The sequence below is a fragment of the Hemitrygon akajei genome, chromosome 4 (assembly GCF_048418815.1).
Source record: "Hemitrygon akajei chromosome 4, sHemAka1.3, whole genome shotgun sequence".
NCBI classification, from domain to species: domain Eukaryota; kingdom Metazoa; phylum Chordata; class Chondrichthyes; order Myliobatiformes; family Dasyatidae; genus Hemitrygon; species Hemitrygon akajei.
Window position 1 is genome coordinate 193621558 of NC_133127.1, and position 26167 is coordinate 193647724.

At 41.8% G+C, this 26167-nt stretch overlaps 1 protein-coding gene across 4 annotated transcripts in view; it reads left to right on the forward strand.

Annotated features, from left to right (window-relative positions):
- The window catches only part of LOC140727066 (glycerophosphodiester phosphodiesterase domain-containing protein 5-like), a 271585-nt gene that overhangs the window by 169201 nt on the left and 76217 nt on the right, over window positions 1-26167 (forward strand). For all 4 annotated transcript variants that reach the window (XM_073044292.1, XM_073044291.1, XM_073044294.1 and 1 more), the window contains 2 exons: window positions 3793-3896; window positions 25066-25159. In XM_073044292.1, coding sequence (XP_072900393.1) covers window positions 3793-3896; window positions 25066-25159 — 198 coding nt within the window. The remainder of the gene's footprint in view (window positions 1-3792; window positions 3897-25065; window positions 25160-26167) is intronic.

Genomic DNA, 26167 nt, shown 5'->3' on the forward strand with positions numbered 1-26167 from the left:
AGAACTGTGGCAAGTTCTCCAAGATGCTTGGCACGACCTACCAGCTGATTTTCTTATAAAACTGAGCGACAGTGGTACCTCAGAGAATTGATGCAATTTTAAAGGCCAAAGCTGGTCACACTAAATATTGATTTGAGGTCACTAAACAAACTGTTATCCATGATGGACAATCTGTCACATCCTCTCCATGACCTTTCAAGCAGACTCATACAGTTCTGCTGTCACAAGGATCGTTATAGAAAATCTTTCCTACCAGATGCAACAAGCATGTACAACAGTTCATCTCTGTGTGACAGGAGAACACACATCATAGTACAATAGTCTCTGTTTTATTATTTCATACATTGTTATTGCACATCAGAAAGTTATTATTAAACATAGAAACATGGAAAAACTACAGCACAATACTGTGCCGAATAAGTTATTATTATGTATATTATTATTCTATATTTTATAATTAGTTAAGTCTACACACTGCTAAATGTGTTTTTACATGTTGCTGCTGTAACGAAAGAATTTCCCACTGGGGATCAATAAAGTAGTTATAATAATAGTAATAATTATTACTATTTGATTTTTTTTTACTGTGTAATGCTCTTTATTGTAATTTGATTAATATTTGGAAACTTTTCATTTCATTAGTTTTGAAAGCATCTTTGTTTTACAGAATGCTTTAACACTTGTCCAAGACTTTTGCTCAGTACTACAGAAGTGATTGCATCTTCTTCAGTGAGTCCTGGGTTCCCTGCCAGTGTTAGCCTGCAGCCTCACACTGTACAGTGATCGGTACCGCCACTGTATCATCAACACAAGAGATTCTGCAGATGCTGAAAATCCAGAGCAACACACAAGTTCATCCAGTGTTTTGTGTCTTACCTCCACAGTATGACTATTTTGCACATTGGCTATTTGTCAGTCTTTTTGTGTGGTTTTTCATAAATTCTATTGTATTTCATTGTTCTACTCTGAACGCCTGCAAGAAAATGAACGTCAAAGCGGTATATAATTCAAAGTTCAAAATAATGTTATTATCAAATTATGTGTATGTCATTGTGTAACTCAGCAGGCCAGGCAGCATCTATGGAAATGAGTAAACAGTTGCCATTTTGGGCCGAGACCCTTCGTCAATCCTCTCCTCCCTCCACCTTCTTATTCTGGCTTTTCCCTTCCTTTCCAGTCCTGAAGAAGGGTCTCGGCCCAAAAATGCCAACTGTTTACTCTTTTCCAACGATGTTGCCTGATCTGCTGAGTCTTCCAGCATTTTGTGTTTGTTTCCTTGGATTTCCAGCATCCACAGAATTTCTCATGCTTATTTATATGCCATCTTGAGATTCATTTTCTTGCAGAACAAAGAGATACAATAGAAACAATGAGAAACTACACCCAACCAAAGACTGACAAAGGATTCAAATGGCATTTATTGTCAAATTATGTATGCACTACACAACCCTGAGATTCGTCTTCCCCACAGACAGCCACGAATCAAAGAAAACCATGGAACCTGTTCAAAGAAAAACATCAACCACCCCTACCCCCCACGTGCAAACAAAAACAAATTGTGCAAATGGCAACAAAAAAGAACGAGCGAGAAACACAGAATATAAAACACAAAATCGAAAGCCTGTATTCATTTCAGCTTAGTGTTCATCACTAACAGCCAATGTGCAAAAGAAGACAATCTGTGCAAGTATATAAAAAATAGATAAATAATAGTGAGAACATGAGTTGAGGAGTCCTTGAAAGTGAGCCCATAGGTTGTGAAATCAGTTCAGAGTTGACGGGAGTGAAGTTGTCCACTCTGATTCAGGGGCCTGATGGTTGAGGGGTAATAATTGTTCCTGAACCTGGTGATGTGGGACCAATGTTCCTGTACCTCCTGCCTGATGGCAGCGGCAAGAAGACAGCACGAGCTGGGTGGTGGGGGTTCTTGATGATGGGTGCTGCTTTCCTGTGGCAGTGTTCTTTGCAGATTTGCTTAGTGGTGTGGAGGTCTTTGCCTGTGATCGACTGGGCTGTATCCACATGTGGTAATATATGCATATACTTGGATAATAGATTTATTTTGACTTGGACTTGACCCAGCTCGCCACCTGTTGCCTCAGCTTCAGGAGGAGATTCATTCCGAGAGGAAAGGTCCTGGGGTTAAGTCAGTCATGACCTTGACCTCACAGCCGACGAAAGTTCAGTGATGGCCCACGTGCAGCGGGAGACAGACACGGGATGAACTGTTCACTGAGTTTCGATGTTTGATATATACGTGACACATAGAACTAATCTTTAAGAGGTCCAATCAAACACGGCAAGGGATAAAGGCTGTGTGAAGCCACTGCCCAGCTAGTGCTGATAGAAGTGGCAATTCGGATGAAGGAGCCTACACTTACAAACCAGCCATGATCGCACTGGTCAGTGACCTCTGGTGTTCCACAGGGAGCCCTGCTCTTTGTGATTCAAGGTTCAAGATTGTTTCCTGTAATTTCCAATGTAAAGGAGAGTGAAATAATTGTTACTCTGGATCTGATACAGCACAAAAAAACACAATAAGATAAATAACACAATAAATATATAAAATAGCAAATATACATACTGTAGATTGATTGTATATCCATAAAGTGATGCTAGGCACAGGAGTGTCTGACAGGAAATTATAAAGCAGTGGTGCTGGGTTAGTGGGTGGAGGGAGGCCTTACTTCTTGGGGAAAGTCGTTGTTTTAGAGTCTGGTGCTTAGTGTGGATGTTACCCTGATGGGTGAATGCACGGTTAACTGAGTTTTGATAAGAACTAAAGAAAATAATAAATACTGGGCCAACCAGGCCACTAACTAAAAGCTAACTCCATCAAAGTAATAACCTGGAATTAAATAAATACCTCTCCATTAACAGTGTCTATCTAAATCACTAATCTTCTTTCCCTGAGTGTGGACGAAGACAAGCAGGGAGCGTTGTCATTGCTGTATCTCACTCAAGACTTGACAAATTGAAGCAAAAGGAAGAGAGTTGAATACCTTTATAAAATAAATCCCAATTGGCTGGAACGTGTGCATTCTCACACGTGTGATTGTCATTTCCTTTCAGCTGCCTGACTGTGAGATCACCCAGTCTATATAAAAATAGAATACAAAATAAAAACAAGGATGTAATTTTGAGGCTTTATAAGGCATTGGTGAGGTCTCATTTGTAGTGTTGTGACCAGTTTTGGGCCCCTTCTCCAAGAAAGGATGTGCTAATATTGGAGAGGGTTCAAAGCAGGTTCATGGAAATAGTTCCAGGACTGAAAGAGTTAATGTATGAAGAGCATTTGATGGCTCTTAGCCTGTACTCACTTAGTTTAGAAGATTGAGAGGGGATCTCACTGAAATCTATCGAATGTTGAAAGGCCTAGACAGAGTAAATGTGGAGAGAATGTTTATTATAGTAGGGGAGTCCAGGACCAGAGTGCACAGCCTCAGAACAGAGGGGCATCCATTTAGTTCAGAGATGAGGAGGAATTTTTTTAGCCAGAGGATGATGAATCTGTGGAATTTATTGCCACAGGCGGCTGTGGAGGCCAGGTCATTGGGTGTAATTAAGGTGGAAGTTGATAGGTTCTTGATAAATTAGGGTGTGAAAGGTTACAGGAAGAAGGTAGGAGATTGGAGCTGAGAGGGAAATGGATCAAATGGTGGAGAAGACTCAATGGGCCAAATTGCCTAATTCTGCCCCAATGTCTTATGGTCTAATGGACTCCAAGGATGTGACAGCAGCCCCTGATGCGTACTAACATATTTCTGTGTTTCTCTCCTTGTCTCTCAACAGTGGGAGCGTCTGTGGTTCCTCATCCTCTGCATCACCTTCTTCCTGACCCTGGTCTGGTTCTACTTCTGGTGGGAGGTACATAACGACTATAATGAGTTCAACTGGTAAGTCGAGATGGCTTGTTAATTGGCTGCATACTCAGTGGAGACGTGTTAAACCATTATTAATCATCTCAAGTTCAAGTTTATTACCAAACCGTACACATGTATACCTCCAAACGAAGCACTGTTCCTCCAGACCAGGCGCACAACACAATACATATACTCACACACAACACACAAGGTAATATTACCACAATAAACAAACAGATAATAAGGTGCATTTATGACTCAAGTTAAAAAATAAGCGGTATAATGCTACTGGCACTTCATACGTGATGAGTGGTGGCAGGGAATTTAATAGCCTCACCGCTGGGGGAAAGAAGCAGTTCTTGACCTAATGATACGGCACCTCCTTCCCGAAGGTCGAGGGTCAAAGAGATGGTTAGATGGATGGGAGGGATCATTGACAATGCTAGGAGCTCCTGATAAATGTCTTGGATGGGTGGAAGAGAGATCCCAATGACCTCCCCCCCCCCCCCCCAACAGTCCTTGCAGTTCTTTGTAAGGTCTTGTGATCAGATGCTTGCAATTCCCGTATCAGGCGGTGATGCAGCTGATCAGGACGTTCTCGATGGTGCTCAGTGGAGATGTGTTAAACCACCATTAAACATCTCAACATATAAACTTTACAATGCCACCATTGCCTCTTTGCTCCTACTTGGGGTACGTGGTACCTCCTACATGGTAGCATCACAGTTAGCAGTGATTGAAAGATTGGGGTTCAGTTCCATCTTTGGACAGTGGGAAAGCAGAGCTCCTGGAGGAAACCCACACAGTCATGAGGGGAACTTACCAAACGCCTTACAGACGACAGCGGGACTGTTGCAAGTTTCTGCAGGTGGACCGGGGAGAGCATTCTGACTGGTTGCATCGCTGCCTGGTGTGGAGCTGCCACCGTACAGGACTGGAAAAAGCTGCAGAGGCTTGTAAACTCAGCCAGCTCCATCATGGGCACTGGCCACCACACCGTCAAGCACATCTTCAAAAGCTGACGCCTCCATCATTAAGAAACCCCCATCACCCAGGACATGCCCTATTCTCATTGCTGCCATCAGAGAGGAGATACAGAAGCCTGAAGACACATGCTGAATGTTTTAGGAACAGCTTCTTCCCCTCCACCATCAGATTTCTGAACAGTTCAAAAACCCATGATCACTATCTCACTGTTTTTGCTCTCTTTTTGCACGATTTATTTATTTTTAACATATTATAATCTATAGTATATTTCATGTATTGCACTGTACTGCTGACACAAAATAACAAATTTCACAACATACGTTCAGTGGCCATTTCATTAAGTACATCCTGTACCTAATAAAGTGGCCACTTTATGTTCATGGTCTTCTGCTGCTGAAGCCCACGCACTGCAAGGTTTGATGTGTTGTGCATTCAGAGATGTTCTTCTGTACACCACTGTTGTAACACATGGTTTTTTGAATTACTGGCATCTTCCCGTCAGCTTGAACCAGTCTTCTCTGACCACTCCCATTAAGAAGGCATTTTTGCCCACTGAACTGCCACTCAATGGATGTCTTTTTGCTTCTCGCACTATTCTCTATCAATTCTAGAGGCTCTTCTGCGTGAAAACCCCAGAAAATTGGTAGTTTCTGAGATACTCAAACCTCCCTGTCTGGGACCAACAATCATTCCACAGTCAAAGTCACTTGGATCACTTTTCTTCCCCATTCTGATGTTTGTCTGAACAACTGAGCCTCTTGACCATGTCTGCATGCTTTTATGCATTGAGTTGCTGCCACATGATTGGCTGATTAGATATTTGCATTAACGAGCAGGTGTACAGGTCGACTTAACAAAGTGGCCACTGAGTGTCTTTCAGTGATTCGGAGTTCTCTGATTCAGTGTGGGACTCGTAAGTAATTATTAAACAGCAAGACCCTGCTCACAAATAGCATCATGACAACGACTAATTATTCAGATTTTCTTTTCTGGGAGGTAATTACAGTACCTATAAAAAGTATTCACCAACCTTGGAAGTTTTCATGTTTTATTGTTTTACAACATTGAAACACAATGGATTTAATTTGGCTTTTTGACACTGATGTACAGAAGACAATTCTTTGTCATAGTGAAAACAGATCTCTACAAAGTGATGGAAATTAATTACAACTATGAAACACACAATAATTGTTGCATAATATAACACACCAAATCATCACTGATGCAGCCAATGGTTTTAGAAGTCACAAAATTAGTTAAATGGAGATCACCTGTGTGCAATCAAGATGTTTCAATTGATTGTAGTAAAAATACACCTGTATCTGGAAGGTCCATCTGCTGGTGAGTCAGTATCTTGGCAAAAACTACACCATGAAGACAAGATAATTCTCCGAGCAACTCCGTGAAAAGGTTATTGAAAAGCACAAATCAGGAGATGGATACAACAAAATTTCAAAGTCACTGAATATCCCTTGGAGTACAGTTAGGTCAATCATCAAGAAATGGAAAGATTATGGCACAGCTGTAAACTGCCTAGAGCAGGCCGTCCTCAAAAACTGAGTGACTGTGTAGGCATGGAACAAGTTAGAAAAGGGCTGTTTACTCACAATCCCCATGCAATCTGACAGAGCTTGAGCAGTTTTGTATAGAATGGGGAAAAATTGTAGTTCCAGATGTGCGAAGCTGATAGAGACCTATCCACACAGACTCAAGGCTGGAATTGCTGCCAAAGGTGCATCTACTAAATACTGACTTGAAAGGTGTAAATACTTCTGCAATCAATTATGTGTTTTATATTTGTAATTAATTTAGATCACTTTGTAGAGATCTGTTTTCACTTTGACACGAAAGACTCTTTTTCTATTGATCAGTGTCAAAAAAGCAAAGTTAAATGCATTGTGATTCAATGTTGTAAAACAAATAAAACATGAAAACTTGCAAGGGGGGTGAATACTTTTTATAAGCACTGTAAGTCTAAGGTGCGTTGTGGCTGGGAACATAAAGGAAGGGAACAGATCAAGAGATAGAACAGTTTCTCAGGGTATCTGTGGCGGAATATGGTGGTCCGAAGGATTTGTACTGTTCTGCAGTGTTCCATGTCTTCAGTTCAAAGTCCAAAGTAAATTTATTATCAAACTACATATGTGTCACTATGTACAACCCCGAGATTAATTTTCTTGTGGGCAGTCACAGAAAATACAATAAACACAATTGAATCAAAGAAAGACTGCACCCAACTAGACAGAGAAACTACCAATGTTCAAAAAAATTCAACGAACCGTGCAAATGCTAAAAGAAGGAGAGAAAAAAGAGAAATATTAATAATAAATAAGCAATAAACATTGAGAACATGAGATGAAGAGTCACTGAAAGTGAGTCTATTGGCTGTTGGAACAGTTCAGTGATGGGGTGAGTGAAGTTGAATAAAGTTCAGAGAGTTAAAAGTGAAAGGATTTCAGTTGCAGTGACCTGACTGGCACGCTTTGTGAAGCCAGCGGGTAGTACGGATCTGATAATGGTTAGATTGACAACGGGACTCATGGAACAACTGTTGTTGCTCAGAGCTCTGCCGAAACACATTTGCCTCAGCTCTTGAGGTTCTAATTACCCGGAATTACACACAGTCATTAATCCGCCTCCAAGTGGCCCGTGAAAGTTGTGTAATCCAGCTTTGTAACGGAGATCAAGCCAATGTCTGCCTGCATAAGTAAACCCTCCCCCTAGGAAAGCGAATGCATTTCTGAAGTCCAATTTGATTACTCAGAATGTACCCAGGAGAGTCAGAATCAAGTTTATTATCACTGGCATACGTTGTGAAATTGGAGATTACCAACACACTGCAATTACACCCCACTTAAAGAATAAAAATTAACTTTATGGCATATCAATAGCATGTATAGTATGTTTTCCTAATGGGGGGGGGGAATCTCAGAATAGAAGGATGTCCCTTTAGAACAGAGAAGAGGAGGAATTTCTTCAGCCAGAGGGTAGTGAATCTGTGGAATTCATTGCCACAGACGACAGTCAAGGCCAAGTCATTGAGTGTATTTAAAGCAGAGGTTGATAGGTTCTTGATTAGTAAAGTTGCAAAAAGTTACAAGGAGAAGGCAGGAGAAAGGAGTTGAGAAGGATAATAAATCAGCCATGATGGAGCAGACTCAATGGGCAGAATGGCCTGATTCTGCTCCTGTATCTTATTCTTTTACATATATCAAAACGTACAGTGAAACGGGATCTAGTGCTTTTCCAGCATCTATGATGAATAAATTCTTCTCGAGCTTCCAACCAGGTACAATTATCAATTTTAACTGACATTTTGATGATAAACTCATCAGGGATGATGCCTGGGCACATCCAGTCTGGTGGTATTTATACCCCATAGTCCATCCCTCCTGATTGGTTAGTCCTCATCCGATCAGGTTTCCACTGTCTCACCTTGCTTACAATCGAATTCCAGTTCGTAGAGTGAGACCTTTGTTAAAATTCTTTTCCTCCACTTTTATTTCAATGGTTTCCTTCGCCAGGTGATCCCTAAAGCCACTGGCGTAACACAGTAGTTTTGTACCGTCGAAGTCAATCCTATGGCCATTGTAAATTACCCAAACGGATACACCTCCTGTGCTCTTTGATGTGGGTTTCCACCGTGAGTCCCCGTCTGGCTGACATAAGACCCTAAGATCATAGAACCATATATGCAGCTCTGCATTCACAGGGAATCCTGCAAGCACCAGCCGTCCTGAGTCATCATCTTTGACCACATAAACTGTGATTTGAGCTTCCTTACAGGTTTGTGAGTGGTATTAATCTGGCATTTCCTCAGGATCCTGGCAACCCTTCCAGAAACTGTGGAAGGTTTCTCCATCAGCCCTTTAAAGGGCCTGATTTGAGCCATTCTGTCAGAAGGTCATGCATAGTTGTCTTATTTCCTCATGGAGACTCTGGGTCTGAAACAGTTTTGGCATGGCTAATCTAAGTAGAAAGAACCACTCTACTTTGGGAAGCATGATGATGCGCATTATTTTTGAGGTATAAGTCTGTGTGAGTGGGTTTCTGATAGACGCTATGTCCGAGGATGGCGGTCTGCAAGTGTTGTCATGATACCTGAACCAATATAGCATCCCCACAAATTATTAACCCTAACCTGTACATCTTTGGAATTTGAGAGGAAACCAGAGCACCTGGAGGAGATCCTTGCGGTTATGGGGAGAATGTACAAACTCCTTAGAGACAACAATGGGAATTGTACCTTGATCTTACAGCTTGTGCTGTAAAGCCTTACACTAACCATTGTGCTAACTGTTATGCTACAGTGCCACCCCTTGAAACGCAGCAACGAAAATCTGTTAAATGAAAACACTTTGTCCTTAAAGTGGAGTCACAGGTAGACACCTGGTGAAGAAGGCTTTTGGCACGTTGTCCTTCATCAGTCAGGGCAATGGGTGTAGAACTTGGGAGGTTATTTTGGAGTTGTACAAGACGTTGGTGAGGCCACTCTCAGAGTGCTGTGTTCAGTTTGGTCACTCTGTGATTGGAAGGATGTTATTAAACTGGAAAGAACGCAGGCAAGATTTACAAGGACAGAAACGCAGAGACTGTGTATGCTGGAAATCTGGAGAATCACACAAAAAAGCGAGAGGGATCGGCAGGTCAGGCAGCGTCTATGGAGGGAAGTGGACAATTGAAGTTTTGGCTGAGACCCTTCGTCAGAGTTCATTTCCCTCCATAGATGCTGCCTGACACATTCAGTCCTCCAGCTTTTAGTGTGTTGATCCAGATTCACAAGGACATTGCCAGGACTCGAGAGATGAAGTTATACAGAGTGGTTAGACAGACTGGGCCTTTATTCTGCAGAGCATAGAAAATTGAGTGGTAATCTCTTAGAGGTTTATAAAATCATAAAGAGTGCAGAAAGGGTGAACTTTCCCTCTTTTTCTCAGAGTCTGGGAATCAAAGACTAGAGGACATGGTTTTAAGCTTAAAGGTTAAAGGTTTCATAAGGATCTGAGGGGCAACTTTCTTTGCACAGTAGATATGTGGAACTATCTTCCAGGGGAAGTGGTTGAGACTGGTTGAGGCCCTTTGCTGGTCAGGATTGACCATAGATATTGCACCCTAGCTGTCTATGTGGTACACTAGCAAGGTCAGTACGGTATGGAGAGCAAGCTGTGGCCCATGTAGTAGATTCCCCCCCTCTCCATGCAGTTGATGAATCCAAAGGAATTGCAGAGGCTGATACATTCTGGCACTAGGTGTGTTGCAGGAGTTGCCAGTCAGCATTAAACTCGATGTAGAACTGCCTTAGGGACTCCCTAATTTTTCCCTCGGGGTCTACTCCTGAAGCCTTCCCCATGAGTGGGTATAGCCGCAAGGCAGCAGAGGCTTGAGATCAGAGTTTTCCTTCTCCTGGATAAGATGCCAACCATGGCTGAAGAGCCCCATGTTCCCAAAGCGACTGGATTTAAGACACCAGTAACCCACCTGCCTTTGACCCTTCTCCTGTCAGTAGAACCAGTTCTACCAGGCTAAGACACATGTAAGGGCCAGGAGTTGGACTTGGTTGTCAGAGGTTATTTGAGACATATGCCATTGGCAGCATTTAATAGGTAGTGGGAGCTTACACCCACTATCACCCACCCTCCCTGGCTATAACAACCTTAAGGAACCCCTATTAATGAAGAACCTATCAACCTCTACCTTAGATACGTATACCCAATAACTTGGGCAAGACTCCCCTACTAATGGAATCATCCACTCCACCCAGGTCTTTCAGTATCTGGTGTCTTGGTAATCTGTTCAATTCTTGAGAATCTGTTTAAACCATCCCTTGAGGTAGATACATTAGATACATTTCAGAAGTATGTGGACAGCTAAACGGACAACTAGTTTAGAGGGATTTGTGCCAAGTGCTGCAAAATGGGATTAGCTTCAATATTCATCTGGGTCAGCATGGACAGGTATGGGCCAAAGGGCCTTTTTCTGTGATGTACAGCCTTGTGATTCTATAACTCCAGGTGGTCAGTTCAAATCTTCTCCCAAGTCTTGAACAGGTGTTTCGGAATTTGAAAGTCTCCAAGTTATTCAGTTCTTTATTCTTTGGAATGTAGAAGATTAGGTTGGATGGGACTACAACCAGAGGTCATGAGTTAAGGGTGAAAGTTGGAAAGTTTAAAAGGAATACAAAGGGATACTTCTTCACTGAAAGGGTTGTGACAGCACATGTGGTGCATGTGAGCTCGATTTCAATGTTTAAGAGAGGTTTGGGTGAACATAGAACATAGAAATCTACAGCACATTACAGGCCATTAGGCCCACAGTGTTGTGCCAACAATATAGCCTCCTCTAGAAACTGCCTCGAATTTCCCTAGCACATAGCCCTCTATTTTTCTAAGATCCATGTACCTATCTAAGAGGCTTTTAAAAGACCCTATTGTATCCGCTTCCACCACAGCCACTGGCAGTGCATTCCACACACCCACCACTCTCTGTGTGAAAAATTTACCCCTGACATCCCCTCAATACCTATTTCCAAGCACGTTAAAACTATGCCCCCTCACGTTAGCCATTTCAGCCCTGGGAAAAAGCCTCTGACTATTCACAGGATCAATGCCTCTCATCACTTTATACACCTCTATCAGATCACCTCTCATCCTCCATCACTCCAAGGAGAAAAGGCCAAGTTCACTCAACTCAGAGTCCTGCCATGTGCAGAAGTTCGCTGATGACACGGCCATAGTGGGATGTGTCAGGAATGGACAGGAGGAGGAGTATAGGAAACTGATACAGGACTTTGTGATATGGTGCAACTCAAACTACCTGCGTCTCAATATCACCAAGACCAAGGAGATGGTGGTGGACTTTAGGAGATCTAGGCCTCATATGGAGCCAGTGATCATTAATGGAGAATGTGTGGAGCAGGTTAAGACCTACAAGTATCTGGGAGTACAGTTAGACGAGAAGCTAGACTGGACTGCCAACACAGATGCCTTGTGCAGGAAGGCACAGAGTCGACTGTACTTCCTAAGAAGGTTGGCGTCATTCAATGTCTGTAGTGAGATGCTGAAGATGTTCTATAGGTCAGTTGTGGAGAGTGCCCTCTTCTTTGTGGTGGCGTGTTGGGGAGGAAGCATTAAGAAGAGGGACGCCTCACGTCTTAATAAGCTGGTAAGGAAGGCGGGCTCTGTCGTGGGCAAAGTACTGGAGAGTTTAACATCGGTAGCTGAGCGAAGGGCGCTGAGTAGGCTACGGTCAATTATGGATAACTCTGAACATCCTCTACATAGCACCATCCAGAGACAGAGAAGCAGTTTCAGCGACAGGTTACTATCGATGCAATGCTCCTCAGACAGGATGAAGAGGTCAATACTCCCCAATGCCATTAGGCTTTACAATTCTACCGCCAGGACTTAAGAACTTTTTAAAAGCTATTATTAATGCTTTTTGAGATAGTGATTTAGATGTATATCATATTTTTTACTGAGTTAAGTATTGTATGTAATTAGTTTTGCTACAACAAGTGTATGGGACATTGGAAAAAAGTTGAATTTCCCCATGGGGATGAATAAAGTATCTATATCTATCTATCTATCATGGGGATGAATAAAGTATCTATCTATCTATCTATCTATTCTCATAAGGCACACTTTCCAACCCACGCAACATCCCTGTAAATCTCCTCTGCACTTTCTCTATAGTAACCACATCCTTCCTGTAGTGAGGTGACCAGAACTGAATACAGTACTCCAAGTGGGGTCTATCTTAAGTCTTATATATCTGTAACATGACCTCAATCCCACAGTTAATGAATGCCAACACATCATACGCCTTCTTAACAACACTGTCAACCTGCGCAGCAGCTTTGAGTGTCCTATGCATACAGACCCCAAGATCTCTCAGATCCTTCAGACTGCCAAGAGTCTTACCATTAGTATTATATTCTGTTTTCAAACTTGACCTACAGATCATTTCAAAGTAATAAATCTCCAGGAGAAGTTGGTTTTCCGCCTGAATTCTATAAAAAGTTTAAAGATTTATTAATTCCTCCTTTTATGGAGTTAATACACCAAGCGGAAAGAACGCATAAACTTCCAGAATCTTTTTCAACAGCTATTTTTATAGTATTGCCAAAAAAAGATAGAGATCTTTTAAAGCCAACATCATATAGACCTATTTCTTTATTAAACACTGATTATAAAATAATAGCAAAAATCTTATCTAATAGATTATCTAAATGCTTACCAAAATTAGTACATATGGATCAAACAGGATTTATTAAAAATAGACAATCGGCAGATAATGTAACTCGCTTATTTAGTATAATTCATTTAGCGCAGAAGAGGGAGGAAATGAGCGTGGCAGTTGCTTTAGATGCAGAAAAAGCATTTGATAGATTGGAATGGGATTTTTTATTTAAGGTATTGGAAAAATATGGATTAGGAGTATCTTTTATAAAATGGATTAAAACCTTAAATACTAATCCCAAAGCTAAAGTAGTGACAAATGGTCAAATTTCAACACCATTTCAGTTAACAAGGTCAACTAGGCAAGGTTGTCCATTATCACCTGCTTTATTTGTGTTGGCGATAGAGCCATTAGCTGAATTGATTAGAATGGACCCAGATATTAAGGGTTTCAGAGTTAATCAGGAAGAATACAAGATTAACTTATTTGCTGATGATGTTCTGCTTTATCTAACAAACCATTGCACTCGTTGCGTAAATTATCCTATAGATTAGAAGAATATGGGAAAATATCAGGTTATAAAATAAATTGGGATAAAAGTGAAATTTTACCTCTTACTAAAGGAGATTATAATCAATGTCGATTAATAACCCAATTTAGATGGCCGGCAAATGGTATAAAATATTTAGGTATAAGAGTTGATAATGACATAAAGAACTTATACTAATTAAATTATTTACCACTATTGAAAAAAATTCAAGAAGATCTTGATAAATGGATGGTATTACCAATAACATTAGTAGGTAGAGTAAATACCATAAAAATGAATATATTCCCTAGATTACAATACTTATTTCAATCACTACCAATACAATTACCCCAGAAGTTTTTTCAAGAGCTAAATAAATATTTGAGGAAGTTTCTTTGGAAAGGTAAGATGTCAAGAATATCGTTGGAAAAATTGACATGGAAATTTGAGCTAGGAGGGTTACAACTTCCAAATTTTAAGAATTATTATAAAGCAAATCAACTTAGATTTATTGCATCTTTTTTTGAGAAAGATAAACCAGCATGGATTAGAATAGAACTAGATAAAATAGGAGAAAACACACCAGAAGATTTTATATATAAATGGGAATCTAAATGGATACGGGAAAAGAAAGAATCTCCTATATTAAAACATTTGATTGATTTATGGAATAAGATAAATGTTGACGATGAGACAAAGAAATCCTTATTAGCAAAGAGATCTTTAATTCAAAATAGACTTATTCCTTTTACAATGGATAATCAACTTTTATATAACTGGTTTCAAAAAGGGATTAGATATATAGGAGATTGTTTTGAAGGAGGTATATTAATGTCATTCGATCAATTAAAGAATAAATATAAAGTATCAAACAACACTCTTCTTTGTTACTTTCAACTAAGGGCTTATTTAAGAGAAAAATTAGGTCAAACAATGTTATTACCGAAATCCAATGAAATAGAAACTTTAATTCAAAAAGGAAAGATTGAAAAATTTATCTCTTGTATGTATAATTTGATTCAAAAACAGGCAATTAAACAAGGAGTCCATAAGTCAAGACAAAAATGGGAAAGTGATTTGAATATTAAAATTGAAGAAAAAAATTGGTCAAGACTATGTCTTGAGAGTATGACAAATACAATAAACGTCCGATTAAGATTAGTGCAATACAATTTTTTACATCAATTATATATTACACCACAAAAAATAAATAAATTAAACCCAAATTTATCTGATCAGTGTTTCTGATGTAACCAAGAAACTGGTACTTTTTTACATTCTACTTGGTCTTGTTCTAAAATTCAACCTTTTTGGACAAATTTAAGAGTTTTATTGGAACACATTATTGGAATAGAACTTCCACATAATCCAATATTACTTTTACTAGGTGATATTGAAGGGATAAAACCGATATCCAAATTGAATAAATATCAGAAAGAATTTATAAAAATTGCATTGGCAGTAGCCAAAAAAGCTATTGCAGTTACTTGGAAATCGGATACATATTTAAGTATAGACCGTTGGAAGAAAGAAATTTATGGCTGTATTCCACTTGAAAAAATTACTTATAATTTAAGAGATAAATATGAAACATTTTTGAAAATTTGGCGCCCTTATTTACAAAAGATAGGATTAAATATATAGGTGCTCTGAAGATGAAACAATTGGTTACTTGGGGAAAGAAATAAATATATATACTAAAGTTATTACGAACTCCATGGAGCATGTGGGGATCTTCCAATATCCAGGCATTCCTTTTTTTTTTCTTTCTTTCTTTCTTTTTTCTTTCTTCTTTTTTTCTATAGGGATGTTAGGGGGGGAGGGGTTAAGGGGAGGGGGATGGGTAACACATATTTTCTTTTTCACACACTTTTATTCTGTAACTATTTGAAAACACGATAAAAAAAGTTTTAAAAAAACTTGACCTACCAAAATGAACCACTTCACACTTATCTGGGTTGAAGCCCATCGGCCATTTCTCAGCCCAGTCTGCATCCTATCGATATCCCTCTGTAGCCACTGACAACCCTCCACTCTATCCACAACACCTCCAACCTTTGTGTCATCAGCAAACTTACTAACCCACCCTTCCAATTCTTCATCCAGGTCATTTATAAAAATCACAAAGAGGAGGGGTCCCAGACCAGGTCTCTGTGGGACACCGCTGTTCACCGTCCTCCATGCAGAATAAGAACCATCTACAACCACCCTTTGCCTTCTGTGGGCAAGGCAGTTCTGGATCCACAACACAAGGTCTGCTTGGATCCCATGCCTCACTACTTTCTGAAGGAGCCTCACAGGGGAACCTTATTAAATGTTTTACTAAAATCCATATACACTACATCCACTGCTCTACCCTCATCAATGTGTTTTGTTACATCCTCAAAGAATTCAATCAGGTTCAAAAGGCATGACCTGCCCTTGAAGAGGCCGTGCTGACTATCCCTAATCAGATTATGTGTCTCCAAATGCTCATAAATCCTGCCTCTCAGGATCTTCTTCAACAACTGGCCACCCACTGAAGTCAGACTCACTGGTCTATAATTTCTTGGGTTATCTCTACTCCCTTTTTGAACAAGGGAGCAACATTTGCAACCCTCCAATCCTCTAGGACTTCTCCCATCCCTATTGATGACAAGAAGATCATTGCAAGAGGCTCATAAATCTCCTCCCTCGCTTCCTACAGTAGCCTGGGGTATATCTCATCCGGTGACTTATCTAACTTAATGCTTTTCAAAAGACCCAGCACCTCCTTTCTCTTAATATCTATATGCTCAAGTGTTTCTGCCCACTGTAAGTCAAGGTCTTTTTCCCTGGTGAATGCTGAAGCAAAGTATTCATTAAGTACCTCTGCTACCTCCTGCGACTCCACGCACTCGTTTCCACTATTGCACGTGATTGGTCCTATTGGCATTTGCGGTGGGCCAATCAATTCAAAGAGCGAGTGAGCTTTGCACAGGTCAGGGAGAAGAGTTTAAAAAAGGAGCGTTTCACAGGGCTTGGCACATTAGCAGCAGACTAATCAATTCGAAGAGTGAGCACAGGTCAGAGAGAAGTGTGCAGACACAGTAGCTCGTCATCACGCAAGGATGCAGAGAAATAAAGGAGAGACTGTTTAGCAAAATGGTCGTTGGAGTAGTGTAAGTCAGAGTAGTAGGGCTTTGGCGAAGACAGGCCTAGGTGAGGTAGGTTACTTTTCCCCCCTCTAATAAGAATAATGGGTGTGACTGCAAGGCCAGTTTTCTGTTCTGGGTGTCAGATCTGGGATGTCTGGGAGACTTCCAGACTCTCTGATGGCCTTAGAGAACTGGAGCTGCAGCTCGATGACCTTTGGCTTGCTAGGGAGAGTGAATAGGTAATAGACAGGAGCTACAGGCAGGTAGTCACCCCGGGGCCACAGAAGACAGATAAGTGGGTGACTGTCCGGAGAGGGCAGGGAGGGCGTCAGGTAGTGGAGAGCACCTCTGTGGCTGACCCCTTAACAGTAAGTACTTCATTTTGAGTACTGTTGGGGGGAGAAGCAACAATGCCAATGCCTCTGGCACTGAGTCTGGCCCTGTGGCTCAGAAGGGTAGGGACCGGAAGAGTGTGGCAGTGTTAAGAGGGGACTCCATAGTTAGGAGGACAGATAGATGATTCTGTGGGCACAAAAATGAAACACGATGGTAGTTTGCCTCCCAGGTGCCAGGGTTCGTGATGTTTCTGAGCACATCCACAATATCCTGAAATGAGAGGGTGAACAGCCAGAGGTCTGGTACATATTGGTACCAACAACATGGGTAGAAAAAGGGTGGAGGTCCTGAAAGCAGAATACAGGGAGCTAGGAAGGAAGCTGAGAAGCAGGACCTCACATGCAGTAATCTTGGGATTGCTGCCTGTGCCTCGTGACAGTGAGTATAGGAATAGGATGAGATGGAGGATAAATGTGTGGCTGAAGAATTGGAGCAGGGGGCAGGGATTCAGATTTTTGGATTATTGAGACCTCTTCTAAGGCAGGTGTGACCTGTACAAAAAGGACAAGTTGCACTTGAATCTGAGAGGGACCAATATCCTGGTGGGGAGGTTTGCTAAGGCTACTGGAGAGAGTTTAAACTAGATTTGCAGGGGGGTGGGAACTGAAGTGAAGAGGCAGAGGACAGGGAGATTGGAGCACAAGTAGAGGCAGCTTGTAGGGGGTTTGTGAGGAAGGACAGGCAGATATTAGAGTAGGATGCGTGGTTTGAGATGCGTCTATTTTAACGCAGTATGTATGATAAACAAGATGGGTGAACTTAAAGCGTGGATCAATATGTGGAACTATGATGTTGTGGTCATGGCAGAGACTTGGATGCCTCAGGAGCAGGAATGGCTGCTGAGTGTGCCAGGCTTTGGATGTTTCAAAAAGAATAGAGAGGGAGTCAAAAGAGGTGGGGGTGCAGCATTGCTGATTAGGGATAGTGTCATGGCTGCAGGAAAGGAGGAAGATATGGAGGAACGGTCAACTGACTCAGTCTGGGTGGAAGTCAGAAACAGGAAAGGGGCAATAACTCTACTGGGTGTTTTTTATAGGCCCCCCAATAGTAACAGAGATATTGAAGAAGAGATGGGGAGGCAGATTCTGAAACAGAGCAATAATAATAGGATTGTTGTGATGGGAGATTTTAACATTCCTAATATTGATTGGCATCTCCTTAGCGCAAAGGGTTTAGACAGGGTGGAGTTTGTTAGGTGTGTTCAGGAAGGGTGGTAGGGGTATGTAGGGCTATGGTTCAGATGTAGGACTAGCTATTTTAAATGGTTCTGTACAGACTCGATGTGCCGAAGGACCTGTTTCTGTGCTGTACTTTCCTATGATCCTGTGACTCTATGACTCTAAGCAGTTTTGGACCTCTTATCTAAGAAAAGGTATGACTCCTTACGGTGGATGCTGGATTTGAACTCCAACTCAAATGCCCCAAGCTGTAATAGTGTGGCACTAACCTCCGCGCTAACATGGCACCCATGTTATTTCTCCTCCTACATCTTACGGACAGCACCACCAGGTGTAGCCTGGTCAGATGTTTTGTGTTCTGCTGTGATCTTAACCTCTGCTCTCAGGGAATATTGATAAAATCCCATGGGAATAGTTTGAATAAAATTGTTGAGTTTTCTTGGACTGCAGCCAACATTTATCCTTCTACTGAGATCCTTAAAAAAAAAATAAACAAATTATTTGGTTATTATCATGCTGATCGTGTTTGAAAGAGCTGTCACATTTTTAAAAAATTTGCTGACAATGCTTCTTGACAAGAATACTTAATTGTCAGTTTGACAACCGTCCCTCCTCTGAAGGGTTGCTTTTCTAAGAGGAGAAAATGGTTTCCCTGGCTTCCTCAACTGAAGTCTCTGATGCAAGCCTTGCTATTACCATGCTGCTGTGCCTGGGATCTTTGCTGTGTGCACATTAATCTAAGAGCGGCTGTGCTGCCATTGGAGAGGGTCCAGAGGAGGTTTACGAGACTGATCCTGAAAAGGAAAGGGTTGATGTATGAAAAGCACTTGATGGCTCTGGGCTGTACTCGCCGGAGTTTCAAAGAATGAGGAGAGATCTCAGTGAAACCTATCCAATATTGAAAGGTCTAGATGGCATGAACATGGAGAGGATGTTTCCAATAGTGGGGGGGGTGGGGGCGGAGTGGTGTGGGAGCACAGCCTAAGAATAGAAGGACATCCATTGAGAACAGAGATGAGGAGAAATTTCTTTGGTTGGAGGGTAGTGAATCTGCGGGAGTCATTACCACAGATGGAAATAGTAGGGGACTGAGGGTCTAGTGAGATGGAGGAACTGAGGGAAATACATGTTAGTAGGGAAGTGGTGTTAGGTAAATTGAAGGGATTAAAGGCAGATAAATCCCCAGGGTCTGATGGTCTGCATCCCAGAGTGCTTAAGGAAGTAGCCCAAGAAACAGTGGATGCATTAGTGATAATTTTTCAAAACTCCTTAGATTCTGGATTAGTTCCTGAGGATTGGAGGGTGGCTAATGTAACCCCACTTTTTAAAAAAGGAGGGAGAGAGAAACCGGGGAATTATAGACCGGTTAGCCTGACATCGGTGGTGGGGAAAATGCTAGAGTCGGTTATCAAAGATGTGATAACAGCACATTTGGAAAGCGGGGAAATCATCGGACAAAGTCAGCATGGATTTGTGAAAGGAAAATCATGTCTGACGAATCTTATAGAATCTTTTGAGGATGTAACTAGTAGAGTGGATAGGGGAGAGCCAGTGGATGTGGTATATTTGGATTTTCAAAAGGCTTTTGACAAGGTCCCACACAGGAGATAAGTGTGCAAACTTAAAGCACACGGTATTGGGGGTATGGTATTGATGTGGATAGAGAATTGGTTGGCAGACAGGAAGCAAAGAGTGGGAGTAAACGGGACCTTTTCAGAATGGCAGGCAGTGACTAGTGGGGTACCGCAAGGCTCAGTGCTGGGACCCCAGTTGTTTACAATATATATTAATGATTTAGATGAGGGAATTAAATGCAGCATCTCCAAGTTTGCGGATGACACAAAGCTGGGCGGCGATGTTAGCTGTGAGGAGGATGCTGAGAGGATGCAGGGTGACTTAGATAGGTTAGGTGAGTGGGCAAATTCATGGCAGATGCAACTTAATGTGGATAAATGTGAGGTTATCCACTTTGGTTGCAAGAACAGGAAAACAGATTATTATCTGAACGGTGGCCGATTAGGAAAAGGGGAGGTGCAACGAGACCTGGGTGTCATTGTACACCAGTCATTGAAAGTGAGCATGGAGGTACAGCAGGCGGTGAAAAAGGCGAATGGTATGTTGGCATTCATAACAAGAGGATTCAAGTACAGGAGCAGGGAGATTCTACTGCAGTTGTACAAGGCCTTGATGAGACCACACCTGGAGTATTGTGTGCAGTTTTGGTCCCCTAATCTGAGGAAAGACATTCTTGCCATAGAGGGAGTACAAAGAAGGTTCACCAGATTGATTCCTGGGATGGCAGGACTTTCATATGAAGAAAGACTGGATCGACTAAGCTTATACTCGCTGGAATTTAGAAGATTGAGTGGGGAATCTTATTGAAACGTATGAAATTCTAGAGGGATTGGACAGGCTAGATGTAGGAAGATTGTTCCCGATGTTGGGGAAGTCCAGGAGGAGGGGGTCACAGTTTAAGGATAAAGGGGAAGCCTTTTAGGACCGAGATGAGGAAAAACTTCTTCACACAGAGAGTGATGAATCTGTGGAATTCTCTGCCACAGGAAACAGTTGAGGCCAGTTCATTGGCTATATATAAGAGGGAGTTAGATATGGCCCTTGTGGCTAAAGGGATCGGGGGTATGGAGAGAAAGCAGGTACAGGGTTCTGAGTTGGATGATCAGCCATGATCATACTGAATGGCAGTGCAGGCTCGAAGGGCCGAATGGCCTACTCCTGCTCCTATTTTCTATGTTTCTATGGCTGTGGAGGCCAAGTCATTGGGAATATTTAAAATGGAGGCTGATAGGTTCTTGATTTGTAAATGTGTCTAAGCGTACAGGGAGAAGGCAGGAAAATGGGGGTTGAGAAGGGTAATAAATCAGCCATGGTGGAATGATGGGGTGATGAGCAAATTGGGTGAATTCTGTTCCTCTGTGTCATGGCTTTCGTATTGGTGATATCACATCATTCGTGTGAGCATACTCTAGGAACTGTGCTGGGACTTTTATTGCGAAGCTTTCGAGGTGGAAATGCTAAGCTGCCTTTCCCAAGTTTAATGATTAGATTAGTTTTATTTGTTACTTGCACATCGAAACATCCAGCGAAGTGCGTCATTTGCGTCAATGACCAACACAGTCCGAGGAAGCGCTGGGGCAGCCAGCAAGTGTTACCACGCTTCTGGCAGCAACGTAGCGTGTTCACAACTTACTAACCCTAACTTGTACATCTTTGGATTGTGGGAGGAAACTGGAGCCCCTGGAGGAGACCCATGCATTCACAGGGAAAATGTACAAATTCCTTTCAGGCCGTAATGGGAATTGAACCCCAATTGTTTGTGCTGTAAGGTGTTGTGCTGCCGTGGGTGATGGAAATGACAGTTATGAATGTCATGAAGTGGTTGTGTACAGAGCTAATGCAGCCCTGATCTCCCCTGCTTCCCATTGGATAAGGGTAGGAGGGGTGAGACCGGGGATCACGACTCAGGTTCCAATCTTCTCAGTAAAGCTCGGGGTTGCGATGTTCAAAGTTAACTTTGTTGTCATGTGGACAAATACATGTATACAACATTTGACAAATAAAGCTAGTCATCAAACCATCGGGAAAGAATTTATCTCCCTTATTGTTGGGTGGCAGGGTAGAGCTATGTCTCTACCAAAGGAGGTGTAAGGGGTTCCTTCTTTCTGCTAGCCTACAGGTTACCCTTGGGAAAGGTGTAGCACCTCCTTAGACCCCAATCAGGGTCATGTGAAACCTTGGTACCAGGTGGTGGATGGTCGTACGAGCAGCTGGTGCATTTCACAAGTCCTAGTTATGTGATCATTGACACCAGGCAGACAATCTCTGAAGACTATTGATAATGGTTGTGGTCATCCATCTTGTAAAGACACTGCCCAGAAGAAGGCAATGGCAAACCACTTCTGTAGGAAAATTTGCCAAGAACAATCACGGTCATGGAAAGACCAAGGTTGCCCACATCATAAGACATGGCACATAAACGAATGAACTGTATAAAATTCTGGTTGAGCCACATCTGTAGTACTGTGTGCAGTTCTGGCTGCCCCATTACAGGAAGCTTGTGTAAGCTTTCGTCGGGGAGCAGAAGAGGTTTACCAGGATATTTCCTGGAGTAGAGGGATTTAGCTATGCTGACTGGGGTGGAAGTATCAAATGCGAGAGAGCATATCTTTAAGGTGAGAGAGGTTAAAGTTGAATGGAGATGTGTAGGTTAAGTTTTTTACACAGAGAGTGGTGAGTGACTTGAATGCACTGCTTGGGGGAGGTAGAAGGGCAGATAAATTAGGGACATTCAAAAGATGCTTAGATAGACACACAGATACAAGAAAAATGGAAGGCTGTGATGTGGTTCTCAACCATGCTATATATCTCAAATATGCAGCTGATTACAGTATATTATTACCCAAAGTAACAATATTAAGCACTTTTTCATTGCTGGTTGAAAATATATTTTATATATATTAAATAAAATATCCTAAACAGAGCTTTGAAATAGTTTTATTTTTCATATTCACTTGAAACATTTAACATATAATTATACCTATAACCTGTTAAAACATAAATATTGGGTGCACATTAGAATAATTAGAGTGGATCAAAAACCACTAACAACTAACAGAGACTATGGAGGGTGGGGGCCACAGAGGTTAATGAAAATCACAAGTGAGCTACGAGCAGAAAAAGGTGTACTCATCTCTGTGCTGAACTGAGGCTGTGGTCTGTAACTAATGGTCTCCTGAATCGGCTACAGTGGTGACTGGTTTTGTGGCTGTGGACTCACTTTTGTGAACTTCAGTTCTGAATGTCACTTACGTACTTTTACTGTTTTTTACCTGCACATTGGGTGTTTGATGGCTTTATTTTTTAATGGGTTCTAATGGGTTTCTTTGTTTTGTGACTGCCTGAAAGGAAATAAATCTCAAGTTTGTAGATAGTATACCTATTTTAATAATAAATGTACTTTGTTAAAGGGTTTGCACAGCATTGCAACTGTGCCGTACCATTCTATGTTCATATAGAATGATCTCTCCAGATGGTACCTGTGTAATGTGACCAAAGTGATCGGGAAGACACTGAAGCTAGTCAATACAGAAGTGTTTATTCAACAAAATGAGACGCTCTTGGAGGAAGAGGCCTGCTTGAGGCAATATTACATGACATTTCATATGCTAAAGATCATAGGTAGAAGCAGGACAATTCTATAATTACAATGTATCTACAATGCTTCCTTTGAATTACATGCAATGTTCACATCTTTGCACCCACACTCCAGACATCCAAAATTAATGTTAATCAGCATTGCCTGGATTTCAATGAACTGATTTTCACAGTTCCAGGAAACTATCGTCCAGGGCTGCATTGTAAAGTTAATCTACAATCCACATTCAGGTCTAAAGATTAGTTGCTGAAGTTAATATTTGCGAGATACTCTAACTCCAGTATATGCCCTGTTATGCCCTCGGCCCCCTCCTTTGTGAGAATCGCAAGAGCCCTAGTCAAGGGGGGGTCAACTGACCCAAGAGAGAAAGAGACGTGCTGAATAGACACAGGAAAATGGGAGAGAGAGAGGGAGACGTGCGGAAGATCACGTTCTCCCGAGAAGCAGAATAAAGGCGACATTGACTATTGTCTCATGGAGACCACGTGAAAAGCCCTCGGGCAAAGTGGGCTGGTAGAGAGAGAGATCGCATTACCTGCAACCTGATTGACACCTGCGATCCCGTGAAGAAGTATAAAGGAGGGTCTGAGGGGGGGAAACCCTCAGACGCACCAAGGAGACACCAAGGAAGCACGATACCAATTCCCGTGGGAGCGGGAAGCCATTTTGAAGGAAGCCACGTGCGTTAGATTCCAAGTTTTGAATCTGTGGCTAGAACCAACGGAAGACTGCTTTTAACTAACAACGGGGAAGCCTGCTCCACTGATTCCAAGGATTTGCTCTGCAAAGACAACGGGCAAGTGTTTATCCTTTCTAAACCATCTCTCTCTCTCTACAACGTGAAAACCCCAGCGGTTCCCAAAAGGGAAAAGCCTGTAAACTTCTGAGTGACTCTTTATATTTCAATTGGACTCAGTATTACCCCTAGACAACTATAGAGCTTATTTCTGATTGATTATTATTACACCGGTGTTTTAGATTGAGTTTTGACGATGTATATGATCTGAATGTTTTGTATTAACCATACGCTTGTGCCCGTTTTTGAATAAAACGTTTGAAAATAGTAGCATCCGACTCAGCTGATCCCGCTATCTTTGCTGGTAAGTTACCTGGCTACGGGGTTTCGTAACAGCCCTAACGGCACACAAACAAGAGTATTTCATTGTGTCACGATGTATATGGGACAAAAGGCCTGTACTGTGCTCTACTGTTCTATATGACAATAATAAAACAGTTCCAATTCCAACATATCTGTGGGCATCATGTTATCGTACCATGTTGAAAATGTTACACAAAGCAAATTTTGGATGATCTTCTGTTACACATCTGGTCAAAACTGGAGTGGCACGGTAGCATAGTGGTTAGCGCAATGCTTTACAGTACCAGCGGCCAGGATTCTATTTCCATTGGTGCCTGTAAGGTGTTTGAATGTTCTTCCCCGACTGTGTGGGATTTCTCCAGGTGCTCTGGTTTCCTCCCACAGTCCAAGGACCTACTGGTTGGTAGGTTCATAGGTCATTGTAAATTGCCCCACGATTAGGGTAAGATTAAATTGGGTGGTGTGGATCGAAGGGCCGGAAGGGCCTATTTTGCACTGTATCTCAATAAATAAAAAGCTAACTAGGGTCAACCTCCTTTTCTGTAGGTACATGTATAACAGCAAAGGACACTGGAATGATTGGTCAGTTCCAGTATTGGCAATTACTTCGGCAGGATTCACATACGTCACATTTTTACAGGTAAGCAGTAAGGAGCTAATCTGCGTTGTACAAGGCTTTTTATTCTGTCATAAAGTTGGGGTGAAATGGGAGGGGGGATCTCAGTTCAGGTAAGAGTCTCTTAGAAGCAGTCTGAGAAACATGGGTAATACATTGTCAAGTCAGGATGGTGTGTAACTTGGAGGGGATCCTGTAAGTGGTGGTGAATTGAGGCTAGGTTTCCCCAACCTCTTGAATTTGAGGCCTATTCTAACAGTCAGACCAGTTTCCAATCCACCGCCTCTCTGTCCTGGAAGGACAAGGGCAACTAGTGCAGGGGAACATCACCACATGCAGATTACCCTCCATGTCTAACAGGCACAAGTCAAAGTTCAAAAAGCATGGTAATACAGGTCCGCAATTCATTGGAAGTGGCATTTCAGTTAGATAGGGTCATCAAAAAGGATTTTGGCACATTGGCCTTCATATATCAAGGTATTGAGTACAGGAGATGGGATGTTATGTTGAAGTTGTATTAGATGTTAATGAGGCCTAATTTGGAGTATTGTGTGCAGTTTTGGTCACCTACCTACAGGAAAGATGTAAATATGGTTGAAACAGTACAGAGAAAGTTTACAAGGTTGTTGCTAGGACTGGAGGACCCAAGATATTAGGAAGAATTAAATAGGTTATTCCTTGAAACCTAGAAGAATGAGGGGAGATTTGATAGAAGTATACAAAATTATGAGGAGGATAGGGTAAATGCAAGCAGGCTTTTTCCACTGAGGTTGGATAGGACTACAACTGGAGGTCATGGGTTAAGTGTGAAAGGTGAGAAGTTAAGGGGAACATGAGGGGAAACTTCTTCACTCAGAAGGTTGTGAAAGTGTAGAATGAGTTGCCAGTACAAGTGATTCATGCAAGCTTGATGTCAATATTTAAGAGAAGTTTGGATAGGAACATGGATATTAAGGGTATGGAGAGCTATGATCCTGGTGCAGGTCAATGGGAGTAGGTAGTTTAAATGGTTCAGCAGCAACTAGATATGCC